This window comes from Thermobia domestica, chromosome 11, assembly GCF_964235325.1.
Source record: "Thermobia domestica chromosome 11, izTheDome1.hap1.1, whole genome shotgun sequence".
Taxonomy (NCBI): Eukaryota; Metazoa; Arthropoda; class Insecta; order Zygentoma; family Lepismatidae; genus Thermobia; species Thermobia domestica.
In genome coordinates, this window is record NC_137464.1 from 219,489,176 (window position 1) to 219,517,131 (window position 27,956).

Sequence of the window (27,956 nt, forward strand, 5' to 3'; positions counted from 1 at the left end):
CACGATTACATTAGCAACGTTAGCTCCGGTCCAAGCGAAAGGCTACAAAGGTAGAAAATAGCGCCAAAAAGAAAAAAAATCATTGCATCGAAACCACAATGCATTAATAGCAGTGCTGTAATCTTTTTTGTCCCCTTGTCTGTTATTCTTATGTCCTAGCATATAAGAATAATAGATGACGTCACTGTTACTCATGTAACTGTTGTCAGACTATTAATAAGTTTGAAAAACGATTATTTTGGCCAATTATAGGAAACATAAAACATTATTTGTTGCTTCGCAGAAATGCCAAATATATTGCGCAAAGCTTTGAAATAACTACTTACTGACTGTGAGAAATAGAAATATTCACAGCCAGTAAGTAATTATTTCTGATATGCTCGGAACACGATGTATCCTAGGTGTCAAATAAAATTCGAAGTAACACGTTAAAGTGGTAATCATTTTGTGCTGTGTAGTATTGGGTCACATTTGTAACCAAGTGATGGTTGAACATTAACCACATGTTTTGTTAAGTCCAGTAACGATTAATGTGACATTTACTCTTTCAACCCATTATTTCGTCATATTTTAACTCCACTGCGGTTAATTTTACCTCACTATTGGATTATTTGCATTCCCTCCCTTCTGCAAGCGACCCCACAATGTGGTCATTTCTTACCCCACGCTTGTTCACTTTTAACTACACGTTTGGTCAAACGCAATATCGGGTTAATGGAATTTACACTTTGTTGGGTCATATTGTACACCAAGTTGGGTTAAACGTATTAACCGGTAATGCGATTTTACACCAATTGGGTCGTTGGGTTGGACTTCTACATTTAACTACACGTTGGGTTGAATTTATTTCAACCCAATTTAACTAAACGCTTTGACCCAATTTGGGTCGGAGCAGTTTTAGCCACGTGGTTGGGTTAAAATATGCACCAATAGGGTCAATTTCAACCCAATCATTTTTCTCAGTGTATATATGATAATGCCGTTGCGATAATAGGAAATATACGATAATTTTAGAACATAGATTCTTTTTGCAGTTTTTGATTGTAGTGTTGATAGAGATTTTAAAAATGATGAGAACAGTGACGCCGATTTGGAGTTCGAAACTGAATGTTACTACATGACTTTGTTATATATTATTGCTATTATTAGTAGTATCATAATTATTTTTTACAATTATCACATCCTTAATCAGTATAGGATAAACTTTTGTAATATACGATAATTTTTAAGACGAAAATCGATAATTTTGTTCTCTGAGGTTGGCAACTTTGCCTGACATAAAGACAATTTATTTATACTTCTTAAGATAACATGTCATGAGCCTTGTCTTTTTGGTTCACTTGTACTACCGTACTTTGTCTGTACATTAATGCTTTCTGAGCTCTGGTGTATCTCTTCTTACGCATATTATATAGAATAAATATTTTGATTTGCATTTTACAAATGAGGTCTCTTTGCCTTAACAATAATTATTTGCATTTTGAAGAATGTAAAAGAATGACTTGTTTAAAGAGTCTGCGCAGTTTCTGAATCGTTATAGTGTAATCGCCAAGTCGAGTCGCTGTTCGGGCTGCCATTAATTTGTAATCGCCTAGTGTCGCTGTTCGTGGTTCTGTCCTCCGCTGTCTTACCAATGAGTATTTTCCGTAGACCTGGACTTACCTGGGGAAGACGTTGAAGGACATCTCCAAAAAGGGATTACAGAATTGTTCCCAAATTGCTCGTTGGTCTCAATGATGAGATGAGCATTAGGCATCGAGAGGTTCGGATGTCTCGTCTCGAAAACCTCACGAACGATCAGACGGTCATCCAGACCATAACGCACACAAACATCACTCATACACACAACAAAAACACACTGGATTAAACGACACTATACTTATTTATTAGAATGGTATTAAAAAGAAAAATAAACAAGAGAAACGATCACAACACTTAACACTGCACATGTCTAATTATTTCCATTAACAAAATCACACTTTACTTTCTCACTGCATTATAGCCCTTGGTCACTTTATTTATTAGAACTGAAGATTAAGATAACGATTTCACTAGATACACTTTTCTCACACCATTAATGCACTAGGGGAATTAGCACTGTGGAAAGTGTCGCCGGGAAAATCCCTCGTAGTAATATGGTTGCTGCTCCAAACAGTCCTGAAGAGTCGACACGAGTCTTCAGCAAAATTACTAGTTTCCAAAGTGGAATGATAATGTTGAAGGGCGCGTTATATCTGGTACTTACAAGGTGTGTGAACCTGGGACTTACTGATTGGGGCTAGCCGTAAGAAAACGTCCTTCATCGGCTAATAGCTTGTGCCCCTTACACGTTTAGGAGAATGTATAAGATTTGGCAATTTAATATTTTAATATCATACATTTCTATTCGCTCTAGTTTCTTCATTGACAATTTAAAACCTAAGTCACTGGCGTATAATTTGGTCTAAGGTGCAGGATATTCTTTCACGCATCGTTTTTCTAATTGATGAAAGCATTCTCTACAATAAAAAAAGGTATCTGTAACATTGAGTAAGTTTCATTTGTGAAGGAAACTGGTTTTTGAATTCCTAATACTTACCTTTTTGACCCTTGAACTGCACTCTTGTAGTACTTTTAACTACTGTAGTTTACGTTTTCTAAGGGTCAGTAAATTGCTTTTTTTTATCTTTTATAGCAGAAGTTTTGATTTTTGACTTGCCTACACTCTTTCTTGGTTTTAGATTTTTAAAATAGTTTTCCGAGCCTTCTTGACTTCTACAGGAATTGGCCACTGCAAGAGTTATAACATGGGTATTGTGTCCAATCCATAGAATCTATAAACACACGTAAAAGGGCTACTTATTTTTGTTGGCTGGTCAGTGGAAAAGGGCGTTTCGTTTCAAAAGTTTTTGCTTACCATAACCTTGCAAAACAACATGGATAAAAAATAAACACAAAAATTTAATTTCTCACGACAGTAATTGTGTGCTGTATTTGAATTACTGGCAGGGATGAAGGAGAAATTTATTTCTATTCAGTAATATTATTACTGGAGGATGTGTTAATATATTCATATATAGGTACTGCAAGAGATAATGCGTGTATGTTAATTTTCTTAAGTACATGTCATCACCCGGTAAGCGTTTCTCATTTATTTCAAATTTTCGGAACCTTCTCAAAAGATGCGTTAGCAACCAAGTAATCGGCTAAACTCTTTTGTTTAGCAAAAAAGGCATACTTTTTCCTCTACAAGAGTAATAAAACTCATTAGCAGGTGTCCTCTGTGAATCCTCAGTATGGTTGTGGAAGAAACATGTATGTGTATGTGTATTTGTGTACTGGCGCGGTATCTTCGTTGGCAGAATGGATGAAAATTCATATGGGAATGGATGCGTTTAATGACCCAGCCCCAATCACAAAGAATATCCTCTTAGAGAAAGTGAAAAAGGAAGCCGGGAAGACTCCAACCAGACTTGTTCCAGTATCATAAGTAAAAGAAAAATGTATATTTTCAAAAAAAGAAAAAAAGGAAACATTGCTCGTTGAAAATGTTATTGTAAAACGAACAATGTATGTTACGTATGTTATCTATGAAATTGTCGGGAAAGATGCAAGGCCCAGAGGCAAAAGAACTAAATTTGTTAGAGAAAGGAAGATAGTTCACATAGAATTCTTGACCATACGACTGACCCTACATGAGTGTTATCGCGTATTGAAGGTTTTCTAGGATTTCCACCAGAAAGCAGTTTATTGCGGGCAGAAAAAAAGAATTTCAAGTTTAGCTTGAAGCTGTTCTGTTTGGTGGTTCACCAGGTCTAGACTCATGATAGATACGCTTGTGAGGAATAATATATCGCAGAATCGAGAATAATTTCTGTCCGTTATGAAGAGGTTATTGAAACGTCTGGGGGGGGGGAGGACTGTCCGCGTCCGTATCTGAGTTGCCGGGCCAAAAAATATGGCCGTATTATAGAGGTGTTCGTTGTTGAAAGGTGTCTGTTAAGGGAGGTTTCACTGTACTTATGAAGAACAGGCAAGTTTTTGAAACCTTGACTCAGTAAAAAGTAGACATATATAGACTGAAATAGTGATGTCGTAATTTTCTCTTCGTTACCATGGTGATCGCCATGTTTTTTTTTCTAAACAAATGTATGGAAACGAAAGGAATACTATTAAGTCTGCTGTTAATAACAACAGACTGTTAATAAGATAATTGTAGAATATTTTGAAGGCAAAGTAAAGTTGGTGGGAAAAGGCATAGATTAAGAATATGGGGTCACTAGAAAATTAACGAGTGAAATCTAGTAATTCACAAAGTAACATCTAAGGAACCTTTTTCTACAGGGGCCACATCTCTAGGTAAACTGATAAGATAGAAATTGCATAAGAAAAGCCAGCGCGATTACCACGTAATGCATAATGAACAAAAGCAATTATAGGCGACGTAAAAACTCTAAGGTACAGACTGAAAAGCTGTCGACACAACGAAAATGGAACAAATATACGATTTGTCTACAAGGAGAAATCACTGTCTACTTTGAGAATAATGTTAATTATATTGACGCATTCTGATTTCTTACATCCACCCTTTAAAATGTGTGTGCATAGTTACAGTGGCCACAAAGTAAAGAAACAAACAAAAACCAAAAAGGACATTAAGCTTGTAGCAATATGCGGGCTGAGAATTTTCAATCTGGAAAAATTTCTGATCAGTTAACATGCATCGTATCTTTTCTTATATTTTCTATTTACTTTAAAAATGTATACTGGTAGTAAAACAAGAAAACATCCAATTATGAGTGGTTCAGAATAAGTTTTAAATTCTTGTTCGTAGGCTTACACATTTGCAATGTAATGTGTGATATTGATGGTACTAAATAAAAACTCCAAAATTACAGTATTTAAATTTTATATCCTATAATAAACAAGCTAAGTATATTTTGACACTTAATGTAATCTCCACACGTATAAAATACACAAAATCTGCGATATAAGTGAAAACATTTCACTTTCAATGCTTGACACTTTTTAACTTATTATTTACCTAATCGCTTTCTTTTCCTAGCTTTTCGTAGTTTCATTTATTGGAAATTTTTTTTACACATATAAATATTTCTTTTACTCTAACGTTTGCAATTTGGAAATCAACAGGTCACTGTTTTCGCTTTGTACTTAGGTTCTTAGGCCATGTTGTTTAGAAAATAAAACTGCAATCACCATGCCAACGAGAAGGATGTGACGTCATACTATTTTAGTCCATTAATGACCAAATACTAGCAAAGAACTTTTGAAGTAAATTCAAGACCACATACTGGGTCGAAATTATACAAGGTATCCCGTATTTCTACAGGACAAGTTGTTGGATACGTTAATAGGTAACTATAACAGGTATACTTTTGGTATGATACGAAGAAACCATAAAACAGTCGTACAAAAATGACGTCAAATATTGAATTTAGTTCAATATATTTTTATGATTTTAACAACAAGTTATCTACCTGGGTTGCTCAAAAAATGTATACATACTTTAAAAACATATTATACACGTGATACGCTTCAATTCACGTTGGCTAGTTGTTCAATGTGCAGTATTGCCGTTCAGTAACAGCAATTGCATTAGTGTTAATTGATGCGATGCGACGCGAAACGTGATGTGATGTAATCAGTTGAGACAGAGCAGGGATGGCGCGAATGCTGCGGCCTTTCGAGCAGCAAAAAGACATTTTGAAATATGGTATTGTCTGTGAAGAGCAACAATAAAGGCTGGAATATGGAACATACAATTGAACCACCAATACAGGTAAGCATTGCTTCCTTGAACGATAAGTTTGAAAAGGAAGAAACGGTTATGGATATGCATATGGAAGATCAGTCCCGCCTCGCACAGCTACAGGCATCGTCCGTTCACGTGATAGATGCATTCATACACCCACCACAGAAACAAACATAGAAATGTTCACGTGAAACAGGAGTGAGTTGGACATTACAGTCTCATTTTGTACAGAGCAGAGTGGAAAGCCTACATCCCATACTTGTTACGCACATTTAATGACGACGATCCAGGACAGAGGAATTCAGTTTTCTGACTGCTTCCTTGCGCAGTAGGAAGAGGACGTTAATTTTATTGGCAAAATGGTGTATTGAGATGATGCATACTTTAAATTAAATGGCAGAATTAATCGGTATACCTGTGTGCTGAGCCCTCGAAAATCTACATATTTATGTCGATCAAGCGTTCAATTCTCCAGAACTCAACATCTGGGATGGATCATCGTCAAGGTAATTAATTAGGCCGTTCTTCTAGCCAAGTATGTTCATTCGCCAGGCGTGCTTCGAGATGCTGGACATATCACTTTTACAATCCATTAGGGCTTTGTTTGGTGATTATTCATTTCTTATTTAACACCATAGTGCCCTGCGCACTTATTTGCAGATGTCAACGCCTACCTGCATAACACTATACTGAGAAGGGGTTGGATAGGACGAAGGGGCTGGATTGAGTACCCTCCCCACATTCGCCTGAATTTTTATTTATGGAGGATCGTCAAGAACATAGCGTACACTAAGAAGACACAATCACTATTGCAACTCCATGAAATTGAAATGGCTACTCTAGAAGATGTCACCATAGGAATGTGGAGCATTGTTCTCATAGTTAGAGGCTGGTAGTTTCCACTTTGAGCCTTTATTGTAATTGGGGCGGAGAAATGGTCTTTGCTGTAATTTTTCCTTGTATTGCTCTAGTAATCACAATAATGTAGCAGCTACCCAATTTAAAAGTATGTATACATTTGTCTAACAGCCCGATATATTATTCTCGTAACATGTATTTTCATAACAGTTTAATTTTATAAAATCGCAAGAGTTTAATTTTGTAAAATTCCATTACGTATTGCAAGTATGACTTTTCTACGACCAATATATTCGATCAAAAGAAAAAGAGTCTGCCCATTATGAACGTTATTATTTAAGTAGAAATTCGAGGTTATTTAATGTTACGGAAGCATATTATTATAAGAACTACCCAGCAGGCAGCTCATTTAAAGGAAGACCTAACTACTTACAAGCACACAAATAAGAACCAGAATGATGAGAGCAAACATTACAAATAAAATTTCTGTTCATTCCGAAAATGGTTCCATGATGGTCCCAGCAAGCCCTTCATGTCGAATTCATCGTAGAAGATGACATCTTAGTCTGAAAGTAGAAAAATGTTAAACTTGCAGCTTATACGTTCCAATAATCAGCATGTTAAAGCACCGACGAAACTAGGCTAGTTGTCTCCCGGGGCAAGAACTTGTCTTAGCGCCCCCTTCCCTGACCAACCAAACGAAAACACTCCCCGACTACACCTGGTATTGGCGCCACACAGTAATTCTCCTATTCCGTTTTTTCTTTAAGTGGTAAAGTTTGATTTCAAAATTGCAGTTGTAACGCCCCATTGTAAATGATTCTACAATTGTATTATTAGTACAAGTTATTACTTACCTCTTGTAATCCTTTTGTATTTGGCAACCCTGCCGAAGCATGTTCGCGGGTTCGCGCAAGGGATTCTGGGTACTGAAAGTCGAACATGAGGACATCATGGCATGATTAATTTGGTGCGCGTTGATAAACATGTCAAATCTCTAATTTACAGCCGCCATCGTCACATTTAGTAGTGTGTGTGCTTCACTTTATGCTTCAAGGAATTGTTTCACAGGTTTTGGCAGGTGTGCCACTATTTAGCATAGTATGAAATTCCGAATGTAGTTGGGAAATACTTATTAGCCCAGGCTGCCACGTGAATCATCTTTGTGTAGGTGTATGTTTTAAGTTGGCTCTGTTTGGTTGCTTCTGCATATTCAAATATCTAGTGAATAACATTCTCAGAGTGGACTGCTCATCATGTTTTTCAGTGAACCATATTTTTACTTGCAGTCAGAAATGATGTATCTAATGTTCAACTAAATTTTTAGCAGCGGGGCCCCCCAACTCATTCGCAATGTCCGTGAAGCGTATTAGAAGTAAGTACTTTCCTCATCTGTCCCATCTAGAAATATCCGTGCCTTTATGTAATATGGAAGCATCAGGAGTTTATGGTAAATTCGCCAGTGGAAATATGACATTCCGGAAATGGAATCCAGAACATTGTCATCATTGTGATTTATTCGAGTGGCAAGTACGGATACAGGTTTATCACTCGTTCCTGCTAATTTTGCTTGTGCTGTTTAGCCATTTGATTGTACGTAACCTGGTGACTTTTGTGATCCAGTACTCCCGAGTGACTATATAAGAAGTCGAGAATTCAGCATTCTCCCAAGAAGTTGGAATGGAACTTTGTACATAGGCTTACAGTTTGGAGTGTCTATCCATAAGAGTTAATATCTACACGTTTAACTTTCATCAATACACTATTTGTGTCTCTTACGAAGCGTTCAATTAATATGTTCTCAGTACGATGTTATAATAGTGCTATTTATCATTCAAATCTCCATTGATAATCATAGTAAATGCTTTATCTTCATTGTCTGTTAAACTGTCCAGTGAACGTCATGGATTGTCAGCATCAGGATCAGTGTGTTTATTTTTGGCGACGATGCCCCCCAGCTCTCGCCTGCCCAGATCGGGTTGTGTGCAAGACGAAGAATTCTCTTCATGTCCTATCTTCTAGACGTTATAGCTTAATGGAAGTTCTCCACAACAGTGATCAGTTATTCTGTCTCAGTTTCTGTGCATCGTATGCGTTTTGGAGTAGCAGTTAGTGTGTATTTCTTTTGTGTCCAGTTGGAAATGTGTTCCGTTACTAGTGCAAGTGCATTTATGAAAGGTATAGCAGTCTCTGCTTGTTTATACCTGTCAGAAGGGTAAGTACCCTGTGTTGTGTGTGCGCGCCTTCGTAGCAGGCTAACCATAATTCTGCTTTGTACAGAATTATCTTTTCGGTTGCTGATTCATTGGAATCGTAATTGCATAGCGCCCGTATGTGGATTTGCTGATGCCCGTCTTAAGAATGTAACTTCGACGATTGTCTGTTTGCACTTATCAATGCTGATGTAAGCTATAGGAACGCCACTAGCTACATGATTGTTTAAGTAACTGCTGTGTATTGAGTTTATCACTGTCGGAAGCAGGAGTGTGCTTTCCGTATTTAGGAGACACCTGGCCGTCTAGCACAAGTTGATTCGATATGTGATCCTTTTGTCTCTCCACTTAAAGTTAGTGTGGCATTTACTTTTGTCAACTTATATGGATCACTTTACAGTCGTTTCCTTTCATGTTTTATCCAAACACGCCACTACTTGAAGATTACATGGGTTTTGTTAGTCATAACATTACGTCTGTATAATTATGATGTTCACTTGTATCTAGCATCCTGATCAACGCTGACGCTCAGCAATGCATTGTCCGTTTTGCTTATAATGTCTAATATTTACACTTGTCTAATTTGTCCACCCTTTTATTCGCATTCATGTCCTCATTCATTTGGGACGAGTCACTTGTCCTATGTTTACATACTATGTAGCGAGAACCTATCTAGCATGATGTTTCTTTGGGGTTCCTTACTCCTATGGTGGTTACTATTAAGGGCATCATAATATACTTCTGAGTATTACATAATTGGTGTAAACCCGACTAGTCGTGGTAAGTAAATCTACGTTTGCTCGAGCCATTTATCCTATTAGCTGTTAGTGTCATATTACTCGTTATGCAATTTTATAAAAATATATAAGTGTACGTTCCAATATTTTGTTTCATATGAGTGTTGAATCCCATATCATTATTTTCAATTACAATATAGCAATAAGATGGGTGTGAGTTTATTCAGTTAAGTAACTGAGCAAGTCACTAAGTATAACATTGCAGGGTTATCTCAGAAAGCAGTCACAATGGTAACTTCAGTATAATTTTGGTGTAATAATTGGTGAGATCCATTATTCTTAAACTGTGAATGTTTTTAAGTCAAATAAAATGTTGCAACACCCTACCATAAGTGTTATGTTTTGCGAAATTAACTCCGCAGTCTTGTATTTCAGCTTTGGCATTCTCATAAGCTTCAAATAGGTAAGGAAATCGCAACACAAGGGAAGGGCTGTGTTCTGTGCATTCGTAGAGTGTACAGGGGGCAGTCTCGCACAGGTTGGATTCGTTTTACCGTTGTACTAAAAGTTTTTTTTTCTTTTCTTTTTCTCATTCTTTTATTAACGCATTGATTTAGCGTAATCTTATACAGTGTTAGCATCTTTTGCTATTCTTCTCCTGTGTCATAGCATGATCACAGGTGGCGACCCTTACCATATATTTATCATCTCAGTGCTCCGGTACTGAGCAATCAAGCTTAGCTGTAGCCTGCCAGGGATTGGGCCCTCTGGGGCGCTACACAGTACATAATTTAATTTTTAATACAAGATAAAACACGAAACTAATTAGGTCTAGTATTTGATTGCCAAATGATCTGAGAATAGCATGCTTGATATATTCTTATAGGCTTATCATAATAACTGCAAACCACAATGTTTTGGATATATATCGGGATGTGCATATGTATAGAATGAATCAACAGTCTGTTGGTTTAGAATAATTAGAATATTTAATTATGACAAACAGTTAAGCTCGTGTATTATACAGATACATTTTACAATTTTTTTAAAATCGATGCAAGTTAAATGAAACTGAAATTTAACTTTGTGGGCTCTTTTGGCTGCAAAGGTTTTTACAATGTCCTCAAAAGATAGCTTTGATGCTAACTTACGCTCTACGGTTGTTTCTGAAGTACTTTTTTTTAGTGTTCTTTAGTTCGCTAAAACTCCTTTCCTGACCTTATAGTGAAAATAAATACTTGCGCAGTTTTTGTCCCCACCACAATCCGGCACCTGAGTGACAAGTTCTGTTTGCCCCTCCAGTTACGTAACTGTCTTAAAGTTTTATTAGAGTTTTATTAATATTATTAAATGCGGTAATTTCCTCTTTGGCCAAATCTTGCATTTACAGAGACATTAAAGAAACCAATAGAAAATACAGAGTTTGTTGATTGATTGATTGATTACTGGATATTTAATGTGGACGTCAGCAGCGAAGTTATTTGACCCCATCACGATAAGGCCAATGACCGACACATTCTGTGTATTAAAAAATTCAAAAAAGAATAAAATGTGAAGTATAAATAATGCAAATTAAGACCTTAAAATAGCAAAAATAAAATAAAATTCCAACGCAATGTGCAAAGGTCAAAATAAAAAACAGCAAAATATAAAATGTTTAAATAAAATGTAAGTTAAAAATAGCAATATTCGTAACAAATGCCAGAAAAAATAAAAAGAAAACTTCGGAGCAAGTTAACATTTTAAATCTCAGGAATAACAGTGAATACAAGTAGCTCAAGTGGTAGAGCGTTGGCTTCGCATTCGGGAGGTCGTGGGTTCGAATCCCGCTGCCGACCATCCTGACTGAGGTTTTCCAGGGTTTCCCTCAGTCCTACCAGGCAAATGCCGGGATGGTACCTACTAAACAGGCCCTGGCCGTTACCTTCCCAAATCCTTTCCATTGTTGTTGTTGTTGTTGTTGTTGTTGTTGGATATCCAGTGTAAAATGGCTTCTGAGCTGTATCTGGTGATTGTTAAATATATAAATAAATAAATGTAGTCAATAGATACTGCACTATCCCCTAAAATCTAATCAAGATTTATAAACTACCCCTAAACGTTCTCTAAGGACTGAATATTCTGGACAATCTAGAAGAAGGTGCCGAATACTCAATGAGACGTACATTCTTCAGGAAATACAGTATTTTAACTTCAAGCAAAAGTATGCAACAGTTCTAGTTCTTTCATAATGCTGTATTTTAGTATATATATATATATATATATATATATATATATATATATATATATATATATATATATATATATATATATATATATATATATATATATATATATATATATATATATATATATATATATATGGCGTAACCTAGGTTTCTATTATATTACTTAAATTGAGTATCTCACGACTTTCCCCTTGCCTCTTAGGAAAATGAAACTTAAATGAAGAATTTATATAAGCGGTATATAAATTCTTCATTAAAATAACCAGTGTTTTGAAATTCCCTTTTTAAGGGGCTAAAAGGATGCATCTTATATATATGGGACGTAAGGACGTTTGTCTCTCAAATCCTCCTAGACTATTGGGCCAATTTTTATGGTTTTTGGTACATGACTGAACCATAGCCTCACATGTGTTCTTATCGTGTTACTTTGATTAAATGCATATCCTAAAGGGGAAGCATAGGATTCAAAATTTATGTGAAAATTGAGAATCTCACGGCGTTATGTACGACGGGTGCTCAGAAAGTAAGATTACAAAGCCTGCAGTGTAACGTGTGAATATTATTTCATAAAACCAATGAATTTGCATACATATTTTTATTCTTCCTAGTTTGTGCAGAACGAGTTTTAATATGCTACTTGTTTGGAGTTATATCGTGCAAAGTTTACAACACTTAATATCTAGTGTGCTATTGTTGGTTTCCTCTTGGCATGTAGATTTAACTTCTGTAATAACTTTACTTAGTGCTATTTAAAAACATAACTTTCTATTAGAATTTCCACTTTATTGAGTGTTGATGTGTAGTGCATGAGAAGGTGTCCTCCTCTTATTTGTTTGATGTAAAAATTCGCTTCTCTCCCTCTTTTTTTTTTTTTTTTTTTTTCATTATCACGGTTGAACATTATAAATGCTTCACCCCGTATAACGTAGAATTCTCCGTCAAACGTATTTTGTACCTTCAATTATTTCACTATTTCTTCTGGTACTACCTTTTCCATACTTTACCAAGATAAATGTACTCACAAATATATATATATATATATATATATATATATATATATATATATATATATATATATATATATATATATATATATAGATAGATAGATAGATAGATAGATAGATAGATAGATAGATAGATAGATAAATAGATACATATATCTTTGTGAGTGCTATATGCGTACTACGATAGCACAAATCACTGTACGACATAGTAAACAGTAGTGGGGAAAGTGTCAAAAGTATTGTCAGTAAAACATACTTGAGGATCACATACTGGCAACTAAATGAAAAGAAGATAATACAGTAGAGTTGAGAGTTTTTTTCCATTACCCCCATAGTACGAGCACTACATAAGGACCACGTGTCATAAAATTAAAGTGTGATTACCTATTTGCTGCCATCCTGTGGGCAAACTGGGAGCAGATTTTAGGCTATTCTGTCCAAAATTCTGCAAAATCTTGTGGTGGTACCCCACTTCAAGAACACAAATTTAGAGGCAGAAATCCAGTAACTGAAAGATATGCAACCAGCCTTATGAGAGGAATGTTTGGGTTACATATAAGTAAGGGGTAAAACATAACACCAATGTGAATCCACACTGGTTAAGACGACTGTGTTCAATGAAAAAGGAATTATTCCGGTCCAGCAGGCTGTTCGAAGAAGATGTGAGGACGCGCGAAAATGATAGGGAAGATGTACATGTTGTGTGAGGGAACCTAGAACACCTCAAATTCGTTTTCCAGCAACAACAATGCAGTAGTTCTGAGTAGAGATGCAAAAAAGCCGGCTTTTTTGAATCGACAGTTTTTTGCACATAAAAAGCCGGCTTTTTTGAAAAAAAAAACGAGAATTTTGGAAATTTTGGCTTTTTTCATTTTCATGATTTTTCTATCTAAATAGCTTTCTTATAGTATATTCTATAGTTAGATAAGAATTCCATGACCTAAATGACATATTTCGCTCTAAAATTCACCATCAAGATGGATGGAGCACATGTTTTACGAATTAAAGCTAACATGAAGAATGTAGTATTTGAGGGCAATTTTAGAGGCTATTTAACTTTATTTTAACTTTTGAGTTATCGACATTTTTTTCTTCTCGGGATCATTTCAGTTTGTCGTCTGTGTTTCATTTCTAAGAGCTTAATACTCTAGCTTCTGCGCAAAAGCTAAACTTACGTTTTTCTATATATCCGTCCAGTGGCGTAGCAGCTGCCCCCGCAACCCCCGCAGTGCGGGGGGCTCCGACGTATAGGGGGCCCCGAAGTCTTGGGATGATTAAAGATTTAAAGAAGTAGAACTTCAATCTTACTTCTATTGGCTTTACAACTAGGGCCCCTTCTCTATACTTTGCGGAGGGGCCCGCAAAAGTGTGCTACGCCACTGTATCCGTCAAAGCGTACGTTTTTCAATATATCCGTCTAACCGTACTTCCACATTTCTGTTATACTGTAGCTGTGCAATGATTTAGCAATAATTTTCCGGATACAACCTTGAATACTAATTTATACAAATAATCAGTAGCGGATTTAGAAACGTACTTTGGGGTGGGTTTCTCTGATTGTTTCGTTTTCTAAAATGTCCTAATTTTATTTGGGAGGAGCTTGAAGTTTATGAGTACAGGCAGTGGTGCCCACCCCTCCTCATGTTTATGACACCCCCCCTCAATTGTCTATCCGTAGGTATTCTTCCATGAAAAAAATCTTTTCGATTAATTTTTACACCCCCTCAAACATATTTATATAGATTTTTACCCCCCCATATTTCAATGACGCACTTTGCGTCATAGCTCCCCTTTGTGGGCACCCCTGGTACAGGCATAACTAATACTGTATTTTGTTTCGTTTATATATTTAGAGATAATCTTCCGGACACAACCTTGAACAGGCTTCAGTCCGAAAGACCGTCCCCCTAACCTTCGCAAAACCGTCATTGCTGGTAATTAGTAATAATAACGATTTAAAAACAATAAGAAATGAAGTCGGCCAACTCACAGTACACGCACTGTTTCTACTTCATAGATGGAATGAAGAAAAGTTTTGTCAGAATGGTCGAATGCTGAGTTGAATCCCGGACTTCCCAATAGAAGCGCAAAAGCTCCACCCAGTCATGTTTGTTGTGCAGTTGTATTTATCTTAACCTAAATATATTCCGTAGTCTTTTTTTTTTGTGATGGTGGGGTGGGGAGAGTTCCATAATGATATGAAGGGTGTGAGCCAAGAACATGGTAACTAACAAATTTTCAATTGCTGAGTTATGCAGCACCAGATAGACAGCAACGCATAAGGCTTCGTTTAATCCTTCATGTATAGTCTTATGTGAAAAATCAGTTTTCCGACTTTCAAAATGGATTGTGCAGCAGAAAATTTCTAATTTCTTAAAATAGTAAAATTGTGGGTTACCATGTTCTTTCCTCACACCCTTCATATGTTGAATCCCTCTTGTTAAAAATACAGAAAACTTGAAGAATGAGTAAACCGTGATGGTGCTTATATAAAACTGTAGAATTTCAAGAATATACAATACCAAAAGCTCTAGATGTGCAGCCTTTAAGTGTATCATATAAATCTAAGTATTTTTCTTATGTTTTATTTTAATTTTATTTTGTTCCAAAAAGAGAAATAAACACACTGCTGAAGAAGACTGCACTTATTTAATGTAAAAACACATTTACACGTGACGTTTCGATCTTCTAGCCAAAATCCTCATCAGACGTACCGGTACACTCTGACATTCTCATCAGAGGATACATCAGGATACATCAGACGTTCTCATCAGAGTGTACATCTGATGAGGATCTTGGCTAGAAGATCAAAACGTCACGTGTAAATGTGTTTTTATATTAAATAAGTGCAGTCTTGTTCAGCAGTGTGTTTATTTTTCTGATTTTATTTGCAAGACGTATGACTATGATTGTGTGCCAGCCCAAAAAGAGGGTATGGAATATTTTGAAGTAAAAATACTACATAGAATTTTGCTACTTATTTGAATATTTTTTAAAGAAGTATTTACTTTTAGGGTTGGCTGATTTACACCAGCTGTTTTTTCTTTCTTTTTTTTAAAAAAAAAAACAACTGGTTTAAACCAAAAAATAAAATAAAAAGAACAAAAAATGCGATCGTGTGAACTTTATGGCGACGTTTCTACACATCAAACCATCTGCATTAGTTTTATTTCCTTTCTACCTTTTAATCAAGGTATCCCATGTTCAATTCTCGGTCAAACCACAACCCTTCTTTCATGCGTAAACAAAGTAGCGGTTCGGATGTAACTTCAAGCGAAAGTCTTCTCCTTGATAACCTCGGTGCCTGAATGCCTGTTGTTTTATAAAGAAGCCAAGGTTGCTTAAATATATTGATATAAATTGGCATAATTTATCGATTGCCTACGTAGCTTCCAACATTAGCTTGGATTGTACTTTCAATGATATGTACGTACTAAATTTGTAATTTAATACCTCAGTTTTAGCGTACTGATTATGATACGTTGACCTTTAAATTTTACATGCAAAGCAATAACAGGATTTTTTCCGTCATTGTTTTACATTTAGAGTAATCACGGGATTTTCCCGATGGCTAGGGCGGGAGTTTCTCAATTTAAGAAATTTACTGACCGGACTTCTTTAAGCTTATGTGACCTCTTCCAGCATAACCCTGTTGTTGCATAATAACACCAAGGCGAAACAAACTTATTTCTGTCAATATGTAATATAAATACATAAAGCAAAATATTTAAACCCAAAAAACCTGATTTAAACCCAAAAAACCTAGTTTAAACTCCCCCAAAAAACGTTTTTTTTTTGGCATTTTCAAAAACAACCACGGTTCTTGCCAACCCTGTTTACTTTTGTATGTAAGAGGTTAAAAAATCTTATTATATACATTGGTTAATCCTTTGGAATTCATAATGTAAATATGTTGAGAAGTAAAACTGTTTGAATATGTTTTCGAAATTCATGGTTTATTTTCGAGGTTTTATATTATTATCGGCATCAACCACTAATTAAATGACTTTTTGTGTTATAGAGAAGCGAAACAAAATCTCGTTTATCAATTTAAAGCAGAATTTTCAAAAAAGCCCAAAATTTCCCAAGCAAAAAAGCGAAGCAGAAAAAACCGAGTTTTTTTTTCAAAAAAGTCGGTTTTTTCCCGAGCCCTTGCATCTCTAGTGCTGAGGGCCTAAGGGAACAAATATCTTTTACACACACACACACACACACGCACTCGCTAGACACAGTTAAGAGAGTGTGCGTTCCAAATTATATAAATATATGCAGGACGCAAAATTTCCGGTTGAAAGGTCGCCATTGGCGACTAGAAATTTAGAGCTTGTGACCAGTATTCAGTAGGAATGGTTTCTGCCTAAATTCCCACGGCTGCGCAGTTTCTGTTTCTCAGGAAAATCATTTCCACTGAGTGAGAGAAAACACCGAATGTGAAGTCTTCAAAACTTTTGGTTTCTTCTTTGACGTTGAATCAGACACTTACAATGAAAACTTCATTATGAGTTTCCCAAATTTTCTTTCAATAGTCACATTTTGTGCAGTTTTACGTGTGAGTACTGCTTTAGCCGTCTCAACAGAGTTCAGACTACCTACAGGAATTCACTGAAGACTGACACGCCACTGGATGATTTCCTGACAATTTCAATCAATGGTCATTCTCTTAAGGACTTTGATCCGAAAACTGCAATCAAAAACTGGTACAGTTCACAGCAAAAAAAACCTGCAACATGAGCATGTAAGTTTATTGTGAAACTACGCCTACCAGCGCAAGGAATTAATACAACGTCTAAGTGGCACGAATCACGCAGGAGAAACCTCGGCGTCCTACTCTGCACACTTATTTTTTGAGCAAAAGACTTCGTCGTTTTATAATAAACTTACATGTTCATGTTGCAGGTTTTTTTGCTGCGGACTGTACTTCAGTGCAGAGAGAGAGAGAGAGAGAGAGCGTTACATAAACGTGAAGTCTTAGAACATAAGATATTTTTAACATGTATATGAATTGTGTAATTCAGAATTGATTATCCTGAATCTAATTGTCTGGCTTTGAAATGTTATACCCTGATGCGACCTCTTTCTTTGTCAAACCAAAGGCCGTGTGTGTGTGTGTGTAGGCGGGGAGGAGCTTTCATAATTTCTACGTGAGTGATACTGTTGACCATCATTTTTGTATTGGCGAGTGCGTCTGACTTTGAACTTTTGAGCCCTATATATATATATATATATATATATATATATATATATATATATATATATATATATATATATATATATATATATATATATATATATATATATATATATATCTTTAGAGACGTCATATAATTATAAATGAAGGGGAGAATCATTGAACTAAATCCATCGAAACTTGATGCGGTCCGTAATCACACTAGAGCAAAACAAGAGAGACACGGTGGTTCAGGCGATATTCTCACTGAGGTATGTTGATCTCTTCTAGTACGAGGGATCCTTGACTTGAACTCAAACTATGTGAGTTTTTGGTGGCCAATATCATGTCCTAGGGGTTTTCTCGTTTCCTCCCATACTTTCATTTAACTAATTCTTTCATAATCATTAACTTTCATTATTCACATTTTAATGTTCTGACTTTAAATAAAGAGTTCAATGTTTTGAAAACGATGTATTTTTAATTGACTTTCATCTTTGGATAAGAATACGATGCTTTTAAAAGACAAACAGATTGGAAGCTATTTTAAATAAGAGTATACATCTAAAAATTTTACACTGTAGTTAACTAATGCTTTCTGGCTAAAATAATCTTTCCAAGTCAATTGACAAATACTATTAAAATCATATTCACTAAAATAACACGTTACTATTATTATATCAAGAAGTAGGCATACAAAGATACACAGCTCCGAAACAGAGTGGCGAAATCGGCTCTGTACCCTCTCCCAACAGAACTGAAAAAAGCCATACGTTAAGTGAGTTTAATAACTTGAGGGAGCACCTTGAAATTTCCGAGAGCATTGTTGCCACTTCTGCTAAGTTTCCAAGTGAAAATAGGTAGCAGAATGAGCCCTTTTTAATCTGAGTACTAGAGTTAGAGATAAATTTAGAGGAAATCCATGGGAGCTATCTCTTCTTATACATAAAAGTTTTGAATTTATTATATTCTGAAGTAATTAATTATATTTACACTTACATTACCTATAACTTCATGTTTTAACTAGTTTATTTTTTTAACCCCACCAAAAGTCTGCGTTTCCATAATAATGCTAGGAAAGAAATGAAATATAATCAAATTTAATAAGGTAATCCCAAAAGGCAAGCTCCCTAATCCCATAATTCTTTAAAAAGTGCAGGGAAAATTCCAACACCCTCCACCATCAAGAGTTCATATCCTTTATGTCTAATTGTCTGAATTCTCTCCTGGCTGTGACTCGAGATATGTACCAAGCGATAAACCTAGATTTAGAATATAGAAACGCAATCATCAAGTATGTAAGTGGTTCAGGAAATGCTCACTCGAATTACTCAAAAATTACAAAGGCAGGCATCTCGCGAAAGTGGTTTAACCCGACACGATATCAAAACTGTTCTCAAGGAAGAGTTGAATTTTGTCCATGGAAACTACATTACTGTCAGGAATTATCACCGGAAAACTGTGATAATCGGTTGGAGTATGAGAAGATGATGCTTGCTTGGTATGAAGACTGGTCCGATCTTTTCGGTAATATACTGTGGTTAGATCAAGCCATGTTTCATGTTGGGGGGTTTATTAACCGTCACAATTATTATTATTGAGCAGAAGAGGATTCAAGGGTTGTTGTTGATAAAACCTAACATCTCTCAAAGGCCACAGTATGGTGCGGCATGACATTTACGAAAGTTACAGTTTCCTACGTCATTTGGGGCACAGTGAACGCTGAAGAGTACCTTGGTATGCTTGAAGAGTACGTTCACAGTATTGTATCTGCGTGGGGCATTTATAACAACCTAATTTTTATGCAAGATGGGCCACTACCTCATTTTGCACGTCCTGTCCGTACGTGGTTCGACACCCATTTTTCAGGATGCTGGTTGAATATCGTGGCCCCCTTGAATGGCCAACGAGGAGTCCTGACCTAACGCACTGTGACTTTTTCCTTTGAAGGTGAGAAAAAGACGAAGTTCATCACAGAAAACTAAAATATCTTGATGAATTGGGAGATCGCATTTGCTAAGCTCTATGCAGACGTACCGCTGGAGTATCTACAAACATTTGCCAACCATTTAAGAAAACTGGTGTATAATGGTGGCTTATGTAGAATTTTAGCAATGCAGAACAATTCTATCATTGTAAGGAACATGAAAGCTTTCTGTTTCATGAAAATTGGTTAAGTATTTAATAAGTTATAAACAATTTTTAGTAAGGAGTTATTTCCCGCCCACTATATATATATATATATATATATATATATATATATATATATATATATATATATATATATATATATATATATATATATATATATATATATATATAACTTATGACGTTCCTTATTATGTGCAAACAAATAAGGCTACTTATAACTTCTGAACTGTAACTTTGAGCCTGCGTTGGATACACTTTATACTCCACTTCACTGACCCGTAGCACTTGTCCAGCAACTGAGATAAACACAACACTGGCGCCCTCAGCCAAAATCGGAATTCTTATACTGGTCAGGTAATACTGATTTTAAAGAAAACATTCACAACAAACGAACTCAGGGACCCAAAACAGAGAAACAACGAAAGCTAGGAAATCATATAATAGAAGAAAACTTAAAACAAAACATATTAATAAATATAGAAATCTAAAAGTAAAATATCAGAAGAAATTAATTGATTCAAAACCACATTTGGAAAACGTATATCAAAAGTAATTTAAAACGACCCCTTGAGTGAAAATAATTAACAACATACTTAAAATGCGTATCGCTTTTATAACATTAAAAAAAGACCACATGATATATGCACTAAAAACTGAGAAGAAGACTATTAAATATCTCATAAAAATCTTATTATCAGAAGACAAACCTTAAGAAGACAACGAAACACAAATTAAGAAAATTAGTGCTAAAGTCTGCTATAGAGGATAATTTAGAAGAAAGCTGGCAACTTCGAAGTAATGAATTATATAAAATCCCATCCTAATCATAACCCTAACTATATATAAAACTATATGAGCTGACAAATTATTGAGCACTTCCTGTAGGGTTACAATGATAAAATTTGGCATGATTGTAGCTTTCCGAAATTAACCCACAGGAAAATTGCCAAAAGTGAATATTTTTAATTTTTAGGGAGTCTAAAGAGAGGATGAAGAATTTCCTTATATTATTTAAATGGGTCTAATTTTGGATCTATGATCTCATATTTTAAGTATTTAGAATTGGAATAAAAACTTGAAATTCGGTATGCTTGTACGTTTTCGTTAGCGTTACGTAAGTGAATCATCAGAAATAAAAATTTCCAGCCATAGAGTGGTTTTATAGGGAATTGAAAAATCTTTCCCGTGTTATTTATATGGGACGTCTTCTACACCCCAAAATGTTTAGTCACTTCCCGCAGGATTAGAATGATGACATTTGGCATGATTGTACCCTTCCAGGACTAACCGACAGGAAAATTGCCAAAAGTGAATATTTTTAGTTTTTTAGGGGTCTAAAGGGGGTGAAGAAATTCCCATGCTATTTGAATGGTCGTTTTCTTGGGATACAAAATCTTATCTTTCAGATAGTTGAAATAGGAAAAGAAACGATAGAATTATGGGTTCAGGAGATGCGAGGCCATAGGCCGAGCAATGATAGTGTGTGGGGGCGAAGCCCCCGGATGGGCACATTCAGGAAATATGAAGAGCAAGTTCACGAAATTCACTGTTGATGGAAGGCCCGATAGATAAGAAATGCGAAGCCGTAGGCCGAGGCTCGGGGGTCAAGGGGCGGAGCCCCCAGCTAACCAAAGGCTAGTTGTTATATAAAATTATATATATAAATGAATGAATCTATATTTGTGATTTCGTGCCTCTTGAACCACGAGACCGATCTCGACTAAATATTCAACATAGATGACGTTCGGGCCTGGGGTGTTTTTAATGATTTCACTTTGACAATACAAGAGAGGAGAGGAGGAGGGGTAGATATTTTAAAATGATCAAAATTGACCGATATTCACTGTTCCTGTAGCCGAATCCATAGCTTTCCGGTTTGCTGAGACGAACAGAAACATTTCAGATGCTTCAAAATTCAGCCCCAATTAGTACTTTATGTCCAAAATGAAGCGTATTCTTCCCGAACGAAGAACGGGGGACTTTGCTACTTATTAATAAAAACTACAAAATATATATAAAAAAACAATATTAACCCAAAAAGTAATCCATTGTTATTATCTATAATATTTTGTGAAGTCTGTGTCAGGCCAAACAAGTTGCTTCCTCATAAACTTATCATCCAAACTGATTCTATATAAGGCATTAATTTGTTGGGCTTAGTACAGATTTAAAAAAAATTATAGATAATAGTAACGAATTATTATTATTATTATTATTATTATTATTATTATTATTATTATTATTATTATTATTATTATTATTATTTTCTTTTTATCGCTTTTGTTGAACTTTGTTAATATTTTTCAGCTTTTATTTTCTGCTTTTTATTGCATTTTGAAGTCGATTAGTTTTGTTTTAAGTTTATTTAATTTCTCCAATTTACGTTATCCCCAGTAATTTAGTTGGACACCTAAGCTAAATGTAGGATACTAATTTCTTATATAATGGATCAGCCCATGAAACATGCATGAGTATATATGCATAGGTGAGCACAGAACCCTGTCACTCCTACCCTTAAGTATAAAGTAATCAAGCTATGTAAACTATAAATATATATGATGGAGTTACAATGTATTTCTTCCTTATTTCTAGTATAAACGATGGTTGATAAAAGTAATTACACAATTGAAGAACGCATCATTACAATCGTTTGGGTTCATGACAGGCCCACAACAGAGAGAACGTTAGAACAGGTGCTTATGCACTGAAAAAAATTTGCTCTCCAGACAACGGTATATTGTACAAATATACGGAATCCTCTTGCTTACTGCAGAAATCAGTATGGAGTATACGTTATCCATATGCTACATACGAACTGCTCTTAGATGTTACATCATACCGATGCAGGATGTTTGACATCTAACAGTTTTCCTAATATCTCATGCATATACTTACGTTACATTCCTCAGCTATATGTTATATACGTTCATTTGTATGTGAGATCCTGACCGCCTATATTATTTCATACGGAAAGTACGTATAGATGGAACACTTATACAGAAAGTATTATAAAACAGTTATACGTTTGCTGTACGTTAAGTCCAAAAACTACAGGATTTGTAAATGTAACATACGATTTTACGTACGCTACCTCCATTTTTTGGGGGGGGGGATCAGTGTGGATTTCCAGCTACGTTTGGAACTAAACCCCCTTGCAAAAAGAACACTTTTGTGTTGGGAACAAAAACTGTTTGCTACCGGCAGTCTTAAGGATAAACAACGAAGTTGTAGACCATCAACAAGAGAGGAACAATGCAGAGAAGTCACGTCGTAAGGGAATGATCACCAATGAAGTCAGCTCGCAAACGTTTTACGAAACTTATATACTCCCGTTGATTGTGCGCAAGCACAGGAAACGTGACTTAAAATTACACTTATATCGGCCGAAATTTGTTCACGAATTATTTGATAAAGTTTAAGCCGAAGAAAGAAGGGATGTGATGAATGTACCACATAAGGTATTTTACACTATTCCGAAACGCGTAAAAGTTATTTTCAGTGATGAATGTACTGCATAACAAAGCTCTCGTGCAAAAACTATTGTCTTATTGTCAAAGGAAAACCCTTATTTTTATTAGAAGATTGGAAATAACACTCCCTATGCCATGATATTGGCTGGCGTGGACAGCAAACAAATTTACGGTCCATATTTTTTGATAGACCTGTTAACCAAAATCTATATTTTAATATGCTTTGAAAGTGGTTCATTTCCCTTTTGGAAACCGGAAGGTCAAAGGGACAGGTTGCTTTTAACAAGATGGAGCACCTTTTCATTTTGTCACTTTGGTTCCAAAATAATCTTAATGAGGTGTTTCCAGGACGCAGGATTGACTGGGGATCGCCCTTATTGCCCACTCCACTTGACTGGTCACCTTGCAGCCCGGACTTAACGACATATGACAATTCGCTCTGAGGATTCACCAAGAATATTGTTGCACCATAACGTTATTCTGCGATTGACTAATTGAAAGAAGCTATGAGACTTTCTTTAAAAGCGGGTTACTCTAACAGAACCTGGCAACGTATTATTTTCTGTTCGGAGCACGATGGAGCCCGTACTGATGTGTTAAGACATTAAAGCAACAGATGTTCATTACACATAAAACACAATCAATAGTGTGCACATCCATAGTTCTAATTAAAGATAGCATATTTGAATATTTAGTAGTTCAAGGAGGTGACGGGACTTTGTCTCCATCCTGTATATTAATCGGTCTACGAGGTACGAAATTATACGTGATAAGATATCAACACTATCACCTGTTGGGTAGTTTCATGGTCTAGCTCAAAAAACTATTACTAGATCCTAATGAAATTTATATGAAACCACCGCGAATGGTTACTCTTTCAAGCATAAAGTAAACGAACAAAATTTATGTATTATATTGGAGTTATGCGTGATCATACACACAATTATGTTATTAACTCTCAGTCATTGTGGTGTTTCATGCTTTAACTCCGAAGAATATTATTGTTATATCATGAAATTTACACGAGATCACCGCGAGAGTATTTCAACTTTCAAAAATTCGTCTCAGGATTTTGTTTTCAAATAATTCTAGTCTATGTTCTTCCCTCAGAGTAAGCGACCATTTTTCGCAACCATACAGAACAACAGGCATGATTATCTTTTTATATATTTTAAGCTTCAAATTCCTCGACAGAATTCGCGACGACAGGAAATTTTGAATTGAGAATTCCCTGCGTTAATCGACATTTAATTTCTTCGTGAATATGATTTTCGTCTGATAATATTGATCCTAGATATTTGAAAGTATCCATTTTATCAAAAATAGTATTTAATATTTTAACGCATTCATAATTCGCCGGATTACGGTCACGACGCATTTCCATGTATTTAGTTTTTTCTGCATTTACTTCTAAACCCATGTCCCTGTAAGCGTTTAATAAGATCTCTGCATTTCTTTCTATTGTTCTCCCATCATCCCCTATTAAATTTACATTATCAGCATACACCATATCCTGGTGAACATCGTTCAACTGTAGGCCCTGGTTGCTATCTTTAATTTTCCTTATAGCGTATTCCAGGACAAAGTTGAATAATAATGGCGACAACGCATCTCCTTGTTTCAGGCCATTCTCGAGGTGAAAGCTCGTGGACAAATATTTTCCTACCCTGACTTTACTTTGGGATTCATTTAAACATACCTTAATTAATCTAAGTGGCTTTTCCGGTATTCTAAATTCTGTGAGAACAATGCACAATATTTCTCTCCTAACCGAGTCGTAAGCCTTTAAATAGTTAATATACCGGGTTATCGTATTCCGACTTTTTTTTCGAGTATTTGTCGAATGGTAAATATTTCGTCGATAGTTGATCGATTTCGTCTAAATCCGCACTGATAATCTCCAATAATTTCATCTGCATATGTGGTCAATCTTGCTAATAGAATGTTTGAAAGGATTTTATAGGAAGTTGACAGAAGAGAAATGCCTCGATAATTATTACAGGCAGCTTTGCCATCTTTCTTGTGAATTGGTTAATTCAATGATTAATTATTTTTACTCTTGTGACAATTCTTCCTTGTTCCAGATAAGGAGAATAAGTTCGTGTATCTTGTTCCCCAATTTTTCGCTTCCAGCTAAAATTAACTCAGCCGGAATTTCGTCTACCCCCGAAGATTTATGTTTCTTTAAGTTCTTTATAGCGATTTCTACTTCTATACAGTTAGGTTCTGGAATATACGGTTCTGCGGTGTGTATCTCCCTTTCTCCACGCACATTAGGTTTTGGCTGCGTGTTAAGCAAATCGTCAAAGGAGTCTTTTCATCTATTTAAGATCCTATCTGTATCCGTAAGAACTGTTCCGTTGGATTTCTTTAATAAGCACGAGGTTGATAGCCTTTCTTAAATTCGTTGATCCCCTTATACATATCCCGAATGTTTTTATTTTTACTATTATCTTCAAGTTCCTTAATTTTAGCTTTCAAAAAATCGCGTTTCTTTGTTCTAAAAGTTGTGGAAGTTTCCCGCCTGAAGTCTACGAAATTTTGTGTAGTTATTTCATTTGGATTTTTTAATCAACGTAACTTTGCCTGCTTTCTCTTCTCTGGTAGTTTAATGCATTCCTGGTCAAACAATGGCTTGTTCCTACATATTTCCGCGTGTCCCAATTTTTCTTTTGCTGAAATTTTAATGCTCTCTGTAATTTCAATCCAACTATCCTCTCCAATAGAAATAATAGATACAGTATTAATAATAAATAATCTAATAAAGGTAAATAATCAGTAAACAACAATAAGAAATACTGTACAATTTTTTATCCATCCGTTTTAACTGAGTTTTTGCCTATCCTAGTTAGATCCGGTCCACATTAGCTCGGATAATCGGAACTCTACTGTACAAGCAAAATCTTATATGAAACAATGTTCAGCTACTGTAATAATAGACAAGTAATGCTACAAGCACCAGGAAAGGAAATAACAACTACAGGTACAAAAGGATGCCCACAAGGGTCAATTTGTAAAACCAGAATGTCTGTTTTAATAATCCAACCCTGTTTAAATCAGTTAAACAACTTACCAGAAGCTACTGCCACGATGGGCTATGCTGATGACTTAGCTATAGTGTATCATCGGCATCCTCCAGAAGGAAGAGGAAGCAGTGTGGTAATTGTAGCAAAATTAGGTAAATGGTGTACAGACAGTAAACTCACATTATTAGCAAATAATACAAAAAATATATAGTACTTGGCAAATATTACCGAGACAACCAACAATTAAAATTAGAAATGCCAAAATATAAATTGTAAAGGAATGTAAATTTCTCGACCTTTGGCTGGATAAACAAACTTCGGTAGAGCACAGTGATGCAACTGAAGAAAAGTAGTAAACAATCTTTAAACAATACCGACCGAAGATTCTAAAATTGAAAAAAAAAGACAAACAGTTCTTTAAATGATAGAGTTAAACAATTTTAATCTCCATAATCGAATCTTGTGCAGGCGTTTGGGGACATAGATTATTCATGGATACACACCTAAGAGAAAAACTTATCAGGGTACAAAGACAAATAATTATAAGGAAACACATCATAAAGACATTTCCAACGGAAGCCATCCAATTACTGACTGACGAAGAACATCGTTCTGCAATTGAATTGCAGACAGTGTGCAAGTGTAACAAAACCTGGGAAAAGAATAACAAAAGAATAAATATAATGTAGAATATCAAATTACCGACAACAAACAGATATCAAAACGAAACTGAAATTGGAGAAAAAATCAAACAGAGAACCAGGAGTTAAAGATATGAATCCACTAGGGGTGTCATTTGCAAAGGGAAGGGAGGCAATTGCCCCACTGAATTTGAAAACTTACGCTTTTCAATAAATTGAATACTACTATACTAATAAAATGTGTCAAACTCTTATGTCGGTGAACAATCTTGCCCAACCCCTCGCAAAATCTGAAATGATGCAATTGGACTGCACACCTTAAAAACAAGAGACGCAGAGTGGGAATAATAGACAATGAATTGATCGAATACCTCATCGGTCATGATGCATTTAAACAACATTCAAAGATGACGATACGAATGTACTTCTGTATGTACGGATGTTCCTTATAAATGTAACAGATATTGCATGTTTAACATCACAAACTTGAATAAAACACATTGAATTATAGAATGGAAACGCATTTTGTGTCAAACTAATATAAATAAAATCTTGTTTTGAAATAACCAAAAAGAGACGACTTTTTAGTCATCTCTGAAAATTTATTTGTTCCAAACATCCAGTCTCGATTTCATCTATTGCGGATATAACGTTGTAAATCACACAGATAGAATGAACACACTAGAGCTGAAACCTATCATCGTGTCAG

At 35.5% G+C, this 27,956-nt stretch overlaps 1 protein-coding gene across 2 annotated transcripts in view; it reads right to left on the reverse strand.

Annotated features, from left to right (window-relative positions):
- The window catches only part of LOC145663749 (uncharacterized), a 43,556-nt gene extending 16,762 nt beyond the window's left edge, over positions 1 to 26,794 (reverse strand). The window contains exons 1-2 of one of the 2 annotated variants that reach the window (XM_081729838.1): positions 26,654 to 26,794; positions 7,044 to 7,176 (exon numbers count right to left, since the gene is read on the reverse strand). In XM_081729838.1, coding sequence (XP_081585964.1) covers positions 7,044 to 7,082 — 39 coding nt within the window. In that variant the 5' untranslated portion in view covers positions 7,083 to 7,176; positions 26,654 to 26,794. The remainder of the gene's footprint in view (positions 1 to 7,043; positions 7,177 to 26,653) is intronic. The other variant, XM_081729839.1, reaches the window with a different exon arrangement.
- Between the last annotated feature and the right edge of the window lie 1,162 nt (positions 26,795 to 27,956).